Source organism: Protopterus annectens, chromosome 1.part0, assembly GCF_019279795.1.
Source record: "Protopterus annectens isolate FY-2018-M chromosome 1.part0, PAN1.0, whole genome shotgun sequence".
NCBI lineage: Eukaryota > Metazoa > Chordata > Ceratodontiformes > Protopteridae > Protopterus > Protopterus annectens.
In genome coordinates, this window is record NC_056725.1 from 1,387,562,110 (window position 1) to 1,387,574,382 (window position 12,273).

General features: G+C 37.0%; 1 protein-coding gene across 1 annotated transcript in view; it reads right to left on the reverse strand.

Moving 5' to 3' along the window:
* MDN1 (midasin AAA ATPase 1) overlaps positions 1–12,273 on the reverse strand; it is a 3,484,183-nt gene that overhangs the window by 979,888 nt on the left and 2,492,022 nt on the right. The window contains exon 69 of the mRNA XM_044071809.1: positions 1,739–1,863. Within this exon, the coding sequence (XP_043927744.1) occupies positions 1,739–1,863 (125 nt within the window). The remainder of the gene's footprint in view (positions 1–1,738; positions 1,864–12,273) is intronic.

Below are 12,273 nucleotides of genomic sequence, written 5' to 3' on the forward strand. Positions count from 1 at the left end.
ACATAATACAAAACTACAAAAAGTGCAGAAAAAATATTCTGAAATGTGGTGGAGGTTGACAAAAGGTGTGTAGGATTTTGTACAAGGAGAACAATAAAAAAAAAAAAAACACAGAATATCGTATTGCCAAAGTAGCAGAAAGCATTTTTGAGAACTAAGCAAACATGGGAATAGAGAAAAGATAACCAATACAGATAACTGCAGTAAGAGATATAAAAAATAAGCAACAGAGATGGAACATAGAGAAGAAAATTAGCAAAGGAACTAAGGTATTGGGAGAATGGGGGGGGGGGGGGAGGGCACAGTGGGATGAAGCCAAAGCAGGAGTTTGGACTGCAGGCTGGATACTGCCTTTCCTACCAGTGACTGATTAGTGTACAGGCAAAGAGAAAAGACAGGTGAGTGCCCTGGCTGAGCTGTTATTAAAGTCTAGAAATTAAGCTGCGGTTAAAATAAATGGATACTCAAGTAGGGCAAATAAAATAATGTATATCAATAAAAATCAATCAAAAGAGGTTAGAAAAGACTGGACAATGAAAATGGAAAGGCAATATAAAACTATACAAGGATACTTATAAGGCTCTCAAACATGCAAGAAAATCTAAAAGGTTTAGGATTTTTGCATGGACATGTCTGCATAAGTAGACAGCAATTGTTGGAGGTGTGATGGAAGAGAGTGTGAGGTACTTGGGAACATGTTTCTTGGGAAACAATGAGTTGGTAGATTTTAAAACGTTCCCTCCAGGGTACCATGTTAAAAATGTTATTGGGGGGCAAATTAATGTAATTAAGGAAATGATTGTTTTTAAGCTGGGATATAGAAACTGAACTTCCACTATATATTAAGGCCCTACTAAGTTTAATGCTGCTGGCTGCCAAGAAAGCAATTTCTAGAAAATAAAAATCAAAAACTAAACCAACCACAACAGAATTTCTGAATATTGCAAAGGAGATAAAACAATTGAAGGTGGGACCTAATAGGAAGGAGCAAATGACCTAGAAATAAATGGAATCTCTGTGAACAATAATGCATGTAGAATAATGTTCAGGAGGAGGAGTGAAATTTCAGGGAAGGCAAGATTTCAGCAGTATATGTCATGTTAAACTGAATAATAATTGTTAAGAAAGAAATCATATATGCATAATGCATAAAAAAGAAAAATCTTTGTAATGCCTTTTCTCTTTTACAACTGTATATGCACCAGTGTCACTGTGTAATATCTGAGTTAATAAAAGCATTTATAAACAAGATATTCTGAAATCATAATACTGAATAAAAATTGCTGAAATATCAAAACGTTGAACTACCTGTAAGATTAACTTGAAACAGCAACTAATGTGGGCCCTGCAAAAAAAAAAGGGGGTGGGGGGCTTGCTGTAATCAAAATACTTATAGCAGCACGATTGTAGAGAACAATATACACCCCTATCTCATACTGTATAACAGCATTATAGTGTTAAAATAAAAATGCAGAATTGTATGCAAAACAAATTCAGTCCAAAAAAATGAAAACATGGATGAAGACACAACTCAAGAAAAATGACTTGTGAAAAAGAACCTTGGAAGTGAGATGAAAAAGAAAACTGTTAAACATGCTCACAGAACAGAATACTAGAGTCAAAATACAGCTCAAGTGTTAGTTTACACCAAGGGTTTATCAAATATACAAAAATCAGAAGAATTTTGAGTTTTAATATTCCTGCACTTAGAACTTGACATTCGTTTATAAAATATTACCATTGGCTGTGCTCCTCGTCGTCACCTGTAAGAAGTTTTCAATCATCTGATAAAGAGAAACCCAGTGTTTGACCGACTTATCTGCATGACGTTTCATGGCATTATCAAGACATGAAGACCAACAACTACAGAATAAACAAAGAAACCAAATTAAGCATGTAGGACCCACTTTGGTGGTCAGAAACTGCATTTAACATTTTAATTTGTCTTACTGTTCTACACAGCACTACTGCCAGAACTGTACTTAAGTAGGACTAATCATTTTTAAAAACTGCTCTACCCCCAGTTATTCTGACAGGTGCAAAGCATACGTACATGGACTGACATGAGATTTTGTTAGCTAAGCTTCCTCCTGACAATCACACTGCATCCCCACAAAAGAGTACATTTATCTGACCATCTCATTTGACATACAGGGTATTCTATCCAATAACTTTATGCTGTGGTACTTAAAATTCTTCAGAATGTGTATAGAGACAGTAACTTTCTAAAACACTAATCATCTTTCCTTAAACATACTGCAATTAGCTATTTCTTCAACTATAAAACAGTGTTAAGAGTACATGTAATAAATCTAAGAATTAGTTACAGGGACTCCGCCTTACACATGCATCTTGTAGAGAATTAGATCAAATTTCCTCACATTTCAGCTTCAGGTGTTACTGGCTTCAAACCCCCGAAAACAATACTTATAGTTTCATAGGAGGGTATGAAGGTAGCTGTGATAAAGAGTTGGGGGGATCTTGAAAGATGCTGGGATGCTAAACAGTGTAACACAATGACACACTAGATGGAAAGATGGCATGGCTAAAACACTAGTTTACATGTCTTCACAAAACACCACAGGAGAAAGTCTTGTTTTGCTAGTTCAACTTCTTACTGTCCCAAAAGACAGACACCATAGAAAATACGGTCACCAAATAAAAATAATTAGACTAATTTATAAATGAGAAAGTTTTTTTTTTTACCTCAATCTGATTGGGACAAAGCTATGATGTATAACTGTTCAGAAAGCTGCAGCTACTTCAGACAAAACAGGGTTATCTTCTCAATTCTGCATATAAAAGCTAGTTCCAATGGAATAGAGGGATGAGGCTCTAACTATGGACCAGGCAACTCAAGTTTGGTTAACAGCTTTGGTACTTCACATACCTGGCTGAGAAAGGGGAAGGATGGACATAGGACACATACAGACGACTCTTTTGAAGATGGCTAGCACTGTAGGTTGCCTAGGGACAGAGTTTTAAATCACTAATATACAGTAAGGTGGCACGGCTTCAATATCTGGTATAAAGTAGTATACACTCACAGAGCAAAGTCACCTTGGGCCCCTGTGGGGATGTGGGTAACTTGTCTCCCCTCCCAGGGTTGGGGTTAGGTCACTCAAACATACTCAAAATCAGTCAGCTGGACATGCTAATATGAGCTCTCTCACTGTGAAAAACTTTTAAAACAGGACCAGTATATCTGCCTTTTTGGGTACAATTCAGTCAATGGCTATTAATTATACTGCCTGGATGCAGGCAATGAAGAAATTTGGGGAATCTGAGATGAAATGAAGCAGAAAAAAAGATAAAAGAAGGGAAAACTCTGACTGGAGAGAATGCTGTAGATTTTCAACAAAAAGCAATTCAAGCTTCAGCTTTGGTGCACAAGAAGGTTTCCAGTAATTTAGAAGAAAAATTTATTCAAATCCATTCAGAATATTTTTTACAGATGGAACTGAAACTTGATTTGCAATACAGAAAATGCATCAAGGGACCTAAAAAATATTTGGTGTGGAAGATGTGAATTCAGTAGCAGGAACTCAGAATTTACATAGTACTCTCCAAGGTACAATAACTGAGCTAGAATGGATAGATATATTTCAGGGAAACATGGGCATTTAATTTAAAGCTTTGACACATCCAGTAACTAATTAAGATCATGCACTGAAAAACTGAGATACAACTGCAGGATAATGAAGTAAAAATGAGTCACTGTCACATTCCTACTTACCTATTAAAATAAAGGAATTTAAGGAATGGGTAGTGCGAATTACTCAAGGGTTGTTAGGGAGGGAACCAAGATGGCTGCACATTGAGTAACAGTTTAAGTCTAGCTCCCCTAATGTGAAAACAGAAACCCAGCAGAGGAGGCCAGTGGACTTTTGTGTTTCTGAGTAAATTTCAGTAACAGACCAGTAAGTGCAATGCCTAGATGCCAAGAAAAAAGAAATACAGAAGGCCTGAAGGAAAAAACAATGACTGGGAAGAGTACTGCAGCTGTTCAGCAAAAAGCAGTGCAAGCTCTAGACCTGACTTCCAGTAACCTAGGGGAACACACAAGACAAATACACACAGACCTGGTTAAAATAAACAAAACAATGATGGAGTATATCAACTCAAACAACAAAAGGCTGGAAAAATGGAAGAAGCTTTAAACAGATATTCAGATGAGGTGATAAAACTGCAAAAATCAGAAGTCGAAACTGAGAAAAGGCTGGCTGAATAAAAGACTGATCAAAAAGAGAGGTTTGAAAAATAGTAGAATTAGAGGACAGAGGGAAAACCCGAAACTTTTGCTTGTTCCAGACAGGCTGGAAAGAACAGACTATTAAACTTTATGAAATCACAAATATGCAACTGGACTGGTATTTTACAGCAGTTAACTGAAAGGGCACATTGTGTGTATGGTAAAAACCTGGCTATGAGATAGCAACTTAGACCTTTAACAGCAAATAGGCAATCCTACCAGCAAAAGTTGTTGATTCTGACAAACTGTGGCAGGAGGACAGAGTACTAAAAATGGAAGACAGCAGAGTGTGGAGAATGATTACTCACTGTACACCAGGCAGAAGAGGAGTACATTTATCTACTATTCAGGGAATGTCAAGAATCGAGCATGAAATTCAAACTGTTGTACCGAGCTGTCTTCAAGATATTCTTCCCTTGAGGGACAAAATAATTTTTGATGAAGAACATGGTAAGGAGGAAATACAAAAGTTTGTCTAACAAAAAATGAGCTGTGAAACGGGAGAGTCTTTCTTCTTGTTCTTCTGGTAATAAAAGATAACAGAGAGACTTGAGCCAGTGAAGCCTTTTCCAGTGTTTCAATGGAAATGTTGGAGAGAAGGAATGGGGCACGACAGTTGACTAGAAGAATCTAGAGTAGATTGGAAATGAAACAGACAGGATCTGGGAGATGGAGAACAGGAATAAAAACAGTAAGTTGGAAATTAACAAATGTGGTTATTACAAAGTAATACTTAGATCTGTGAAATATAACAGAATAAGAACATCTGGAAATAGACTGTTTTGGACTTGTGGGGGACTCTAAAGTAAATGCCCTACTTCTTGTCATTAATGTTCTGAAAAATACTTAGAGGAAGGGAATAGGAGGGAGAAAGTTAACCAAGTCAAATATTTTTTTTCTTAATAGTACTATGTTATAGTATATAATTGTTTTGCATGCTATAAAGTACAGTTTTCCCAGGTATTTTTAAGTGTAATGGGGAAACTATTGTAAACAGGTGGCCCTGCTTTTTTTCTTTCTTCCTTTTCTTTCTCCTTGTTCAGTTTTAAGAAATGTCAGTACTGCAACTTAAAGAAAAAGTCTGGTTAAAAGAGTATGACAAAAGAAAAATGAATGTGCTGTTTCTCATTCTTGCATGCGGGAAAGACTGGATTAAGGCCCATAGCTAGATCTAGTAACAAGTTTTAAGAAAAAGCAGGTAAATGAAAAAAGAATATTGATTACAAGGCTTTTTTTCTAGCAAATAAATGTATGCTTAGTAGCAATTCTGTATCTGGTCCTCATGTCTGCATAAAGACAATCTGATAAAGAGAAATTGGCTAGAAAAAAAGAGAAGTCGGCTAGGAGATAAAGTTCTCTGAAAGCATTCAGGTGTTTTCGCAGCTGGGAGACCTATACATATAAGACAAAACCAGAAAGCACTTGTAGAAGAGTTATTAGCTAAGACAGAAATTTCTTCAGAGTAAATAGCTAGTGAGTGGGATAAAATGAACATGGAGTTTAAAATAGGCTAGAAATAAGACAGAGATGGTTACGTAGTAACAGGAATAACTTAGTGGGGTTGACAAAGGCTGAAGTATCACAGAATAAGGGGAATCTCACAGAACAAGGAGGAGGAGTAACTGCAGAGTTCTAAAGAGAAAATAAAGGAGCATTTGGATAACATGTATGGGTTTAGAAAGATTGCTGATTAGCAACTATTTTTGATAACTCCAGAGAACTAAAACTTTTAGCATAGTGACCTAGGCAACAGAAAGTAGGCAGGACTGTTGTTAAACTCAGGGAACCTATGACACAAAAAATAACCAAAGATCCTCTAGAGGAATAAGAGCTGTTTCAAAAAGTTTAAGTAAATTTTTATAAAGCACAGGAATAGGGAAACCAAGAGTGAGCACAATTGGAATTATTTTGAAAGGCTTAACTATGCTAAGATGATAGGAACATGAGGTAAAACAATTAATAGTCAAGATGGGATAAATGCTGTGATGTATAATTAATCTGCAAGGAAGTATCCCAGAACACATGGTATTCCTGCATAAGTTTGGAAGATAAGAGAAAAGATAGTAATACAGATCTGGATGACTTTGTTTAATAATATTTTAAAAGGAGATAAACCACCAGCAGCTTAGAAGAAAGCTGTGGGTACCTGTATATTTCAAAGGGGGTAACTGGCCCTTTCAAGACCCAGTCTCGTAGAGATCCATTCATGTGCCTTCTTCTGTGGGTGGTTAGTTTAAGTCCTGACAGAGCGTTCAAATTTGTGCTTCTTACAGAGCGTACTAGTGGCGATGCATATCCCAGCTAGCAATCTGGTGAATGCAGGAATGTTTCAAAGTGCTGCAAGTTTTGAGCATCAAATACAGGAACTTTCTATTTAAGCAGGAAAGGACTGCAACAAAAATGGTTAAGAGCTAGTACCAACAGAAATGAGAAGTTTTTTTTGGAATGCTATTCCTGAACTCATCTTGCATGGAACCAAAAGTTTAATGGCTTTAATAATGTGGAAACTAAACGCCTCGCAGGTACGGTATGCTCGGCCAAACCATTACTTCATAGAACACCAGAGGCCAGCATATACAGCATATAAACACTTTAATGACAAATATAAACATTTATTTATTTAAGCATGAGATGCAACAAAGTGCACTAGTATCAAATCATCAAATCAAACCAGTTTCGGCTACCCAGCCTTCATCAGTGAAAAAGCATTTGTCATGCACAATATTTCATGAATATTTATAGATACCACCAACCAATGTAAGCATGGTATAGTCCAGCCCAAATACAAGTTTTGCAATAATATTTAAACAATTGTATCACCATGGTGAAACAGAGGCATTTTGAAACAATACAATAGTACATGATTAAATTATTTTTAAACTAATACAGATTTTTACCAAAATTACAACATATGACCTTAATAATATAGATAGTATTGTATTTAACATAATTTGAAAGTTCTATTAACTGTATCCTGATGTGATTACATATACTGTGAGCAAACTACAAGGTCCCCAAACAGCATATAAATAGGTACTATACTAATATCAAATACATTGTTCAAATAACATTAAAAAGTGATAGTATAACATGTCAAGTTTTGACCAAAATGTATAATGTATTACTGATGCATTCGATATTTGATGCCATGTTTTGTAAGAAGATATAATAGACAATCTTAACACACAAATACTATTTCGGTCAGCTGATATACTATTATAATGCTATGAAAAATAGAAATTCACCAGATATACTGGCAATTGTATTGTCATAAGGACAAAATTATATTTAAATACAATAACATATAACTGGATATGTATAGCTGCCCAGTAAGTAGATTATGTTGCAATCAACCAACATGTTTTAACAGCGGCATACAAATACATAGCCCGCATACTTGCCTAGCACATATATAAAATATTATATCTGATATGAGATATAGCAATGTGTAGACATACGGCAAGAACAATGTCAACTGATAAGCTTAACATATGGATGAGAAACCCATACAATCCGATCTTATAATTCATAAGATACATCTCTTCTTTATATATGTTCTTCCCAGTCATAACACATATACTGTTATTTAAAATGGTTCCAGCGTGTATTATCCCAATTATCTTTCACATACAGATTATAAGTGGTCATTAAGGCCCGGAGGAAATAACGCCCCAAGGTGAATGATCCAATATTTTTCTTTGTGGTTCAAAATGCTATGCCACCCATGTTGGTTGCTCCTGTCTCCGGTTATTTTGTCAATGATCATGAACATAAATCTGGCATTAGTATGTTTCAAGGTGTGTCTGTACAGAGCACTGGTCTCTTTTTTTGTTTCTGATGTCACTTTTATGTTCACTCATCCTTACTCTGAGTGATTGTGATGTTTGCCCAACATAAAATGCTGAACACTGACACGTTGCTAAATATATAACCCAACTACTACTGCAATTGCCAAAGACTCTTAGATCATAAACTCTACTTGTATTAGCACTAGTGAATTGTTTTAGTTTACTTACTTGGTTACAGGATCCACAAAGGCCACATGGAAAAGTACCCAGAAGTTGGTCTCCAGTCATTATCATCTGTTTATAAACAGCGCCCCCACTTTCTTTGTGCTTGTAATGTGAAAACAGGGCATCTAACGTTTTGCCCCGTCTATATGAGAACTGACATTTGGGGCCCAAAAGATTTCTTAATTCTTCGTTTGCTAGTAGTATATTCCAATTGGAATCCAAAATGTTTCTGATTACATTATGATTCTGTCCATATGTAGTGACAAACCTCAATGTAGACAACTCCTGTGGTTTCACGTTTCTTATACTGTAGTAACATATTCCTATCCTGATTGGCAGACCAAGTGCTAGCTGATAATATATCAGATTTATTATATCCTCTTTCCAAAAATCTGTTTTGGAGATCCAATTTTGCTTCCTCAAAATCTCTCTTAGATGAACGGATGAATCCTCAAAAATTGGGATTTAGGTATGTTGTGGATGGTGTGGCGTGGGTGCATGCTGGACGCATGGAGCAGGGTGTTGTATTGTGGATATTTCCTGTAGTGTAATGTGGCACAAGACTCTGAAAATGTAACAAACACATCTCAAAGGATGAAAATACACCCTTCAAATGTAAATCATGTTTTAGGAGTCCTAATTTACACACACACATACACACACATCACTTAAATATTTAAATATATCCTGCTTTTCTTAGTTCACTGATGACCAGACTTTACTAGCTAAAAAGGAGAAAAACAGGGAAATTACCTGTCTACCTAATGTAGGGAAACATTTTCCAAGCTGCCTTCAATAGTTCCCTTAAGGAAAGAAATAATGAGACAGACCAACTTACACAGACACTTAAGCAGGATTAACCATTCAAAACACGTTGAGCTTTATCACAATTAAGCTCATAACCCCAATGACAATTTGAAAACGGCCCAAGTGTACAAGAACACTTGCTGTAAGAGAGCTGCCCAATAGCAAGAAAGGGAAGAATTAGCAGAAGAAACTCCAAAATCATCCCATTCATCCTCTTCAGAGATGGCTTCTATAAGCTGTCTCTCTCTGAAGTGTTCAATACAGAGATGCCCTGTGTGGTTCGCATACCACTGACAAATGACCAGTAAAGGCCTCAAAGGTCTTGACAAAAGAATGAAACAGCCATCGGTGAGGACTCCACTGGGGATGAGATGACAAAGGCCAAAATAAGAAAGTTGATAATGAAGGTTTCAACAATGGTCTGGGCCTTGACAATAACTTGCATCTCTTCTAAAATAAGAGGGCTCAACTATTAAGGAGCTGAATAACCAGTCAATGATCCATACTTTGGAAAGATGAAGGAAAATGGCTCCTATGTGGCAGAAGGAAATCTACAAAAACTAACAAGTCAAATGAGGCATAAAGACAAAGTGAACTTTTGAGGATAAAGGAGAAATTATGCACCATTACTATTATGCAAGAAGCCCAACGTTTCCAGGAATAGGACATGTAGCAAGAATAAGAGAAAATCAGAGGAAAGAAAAATACTTGCAGAAGAAAAATTGTCAAAGACTACAAATAAAAATTTAAGTTTCTTAAAGCAACAGACCATGGTAAAGCATTATGTAAATGAAGAAACAATGGGTCACTGAGGAAAAGAAGTAACTGAAGTGAGAAAAGATATACAAGTGATTGAAATGGAAATGTGCGAATGCCTTCCTTGGAGATAGTTTAATCTCAAGCTACAGAAGGCGGCTTTTGGCGCAGATGACAGAATTCAACAATAATACTTGCCAGTGTCCAAAGGTTTCAAGGTGGATTAACTGCTTCTAGGAGCCCTACGTTATCACTTTGAAATATGCTCCCTACATAAGGAAATGTGGTGCTTCCGTTTTCTGGAAAGGAGAAGAATTATTGCATCTAACTATATTACCCATTTAAAAATCACCACTCTGGGACAATGGCAGGGCAAGGGTGATCTCTTATTACAAAAACAACCAAGACAAAAGCTTGTAAACAGAACTCGACTAATAAAAGAATATGGTCAAAGTGTACAGTTTTGTCATTGTCTGACCACAGTTACTTCTTTAGACTCCATCTTTCAGGCACTGGCATACACACTCTTTTTCTCAATTTTGTACATGGGGTTGGGGTGTCACATCAACAGCAACCATCATATAGAGCCAATGCTCACACAAAATAGCAAAAGCTCTTAATGACATACAAGAAAATAAGAGCACCAGCACTCCTCTTAAAGAAAGGCTGGAAATAACTAAACTAAATTTAGCAAGCCCCCAATATAGCTGTGCATTTAATGATTAAGGGTATGTAAAGAAGGGATATGAATGCTGACCTACTTATGAACTCTGCCAGAACAGCTCTACCTACTGACAAAGGGCAATTTAAAAATAACCATTTTGAAACAGCTAAGACTTGAAGACTTTGAGATTGTTGAGCCTGGGCACCTAACAGAAAGTACAGTTGTGTACACTTACCATAAATGTAGATGCTCGAGTGTATTCACTGTTGCAGTCATTACATTTGGGTAATCTGCTGGCAGGTTGCCCTCAGTCGGCCTGAATTGCAAAGTCTTGGGTCCTGCATCGGTTGCTCTCTTCCATGATGTCAGGTCGTCAGGGGAATAAAACATGCAGCGGACGCCATGTTCTTTAGTTTTTCTTACCCCCGATGTCAGGTGCCCCCAAAAAGGTAGCAAAAAAAAAATTATATATATATATATATATATATATATATATATATATATATATATATATATATGGGTCTACCGGAGATGGTAGACAAGCCATTTGATAGACTTTCATTTGGTCGACAATTCATTTGGTCGACAGGCAGATTTGCCCCCCCTCCCCAATGTTGTGCGACCCTGGAGTTGATATATACAGTTAGGGGGGGTGTGAGGGGCACAGCCCACCACATTGGGGGGTGTGGGGGGCTAAGCCCCCCCACATAAAACTGCCCGTCGACCAAATGAGTGTCGATCATATGGCCTGTCGACCATGTAATAGGGATCCATATATATATATATATATATATATATATATATATATATATATATATACACACACACACACACATATATATTTATATATATATATTACATATATATAGATATATATACACATACATACATGCATCAATATAAACCTTACCTTCATCTACAAGCAAATGCACCACATAGATTGTAGAAGATAGAGAAGGAAAGATAAACTTCAGAATGACGGGGATGGCAGGAGGGTAACCTGGACTGCAACAGTGAATACACTCTAACATCTACATTTATGGCAAGTGTACACAACTGTACTATGTTCTATGTGTTTCACTGTTTCAGTCATTACATTTGGGTAGAATCCCAAAGCTATGGTTGGGAGGCTGGAGCTAAGCAGCATTAGGTGTGGCTATAAGGCCCTGCAGCACTGCAGTGGCAAAGCCTGCCCTGGACTTAAGAGCAGAGACACAAATGGTAATGCTTTGTAAAGGTGTGAATAGAACTCAAAGTAGCAGCCTCTAGAATATCTTTGGTTGGTACTTCTCTGAGAAAGGCTGCTGAAGTAGCTGCAGCTATGGTGGAATGACACCTAATGCCCTTGGGCACAGGTTTACCATGGTTTAAGTAGCAGAAAAGGATGCAGTGGCTCATCCACTTTGAAACTGCCTGCTTTGAAATAGCTTTTCCTTATGATCCTGCAGCATATGACACTAGTAATTCCTCAGTTTTTCTTAGAGCTTTTGTCCTGCACACGTAGAATCTTAGTTGTCTGTGCACGTCCAAGGAATGCAGAATTCTCTCCCCTTTGTTCTGCAGATTTGGCTAAAAAGTTGGCAGATGAATTGTTTGGTTAAGAGCCACACTGGAAACCACCTTAGGCATAAAAGTAGGATTTGTCTTCAGACACACCCTGTCTGGGTAAAATATGATAAAAGGCTCTACAGCCATGAGGGCCTGTAGCTCTGAAACTCTTCTTGCTGAAGTAATTGCTAGTAGTAGAGCTGTTTTCCATAAGAACTTTAGATCAGCGGAAG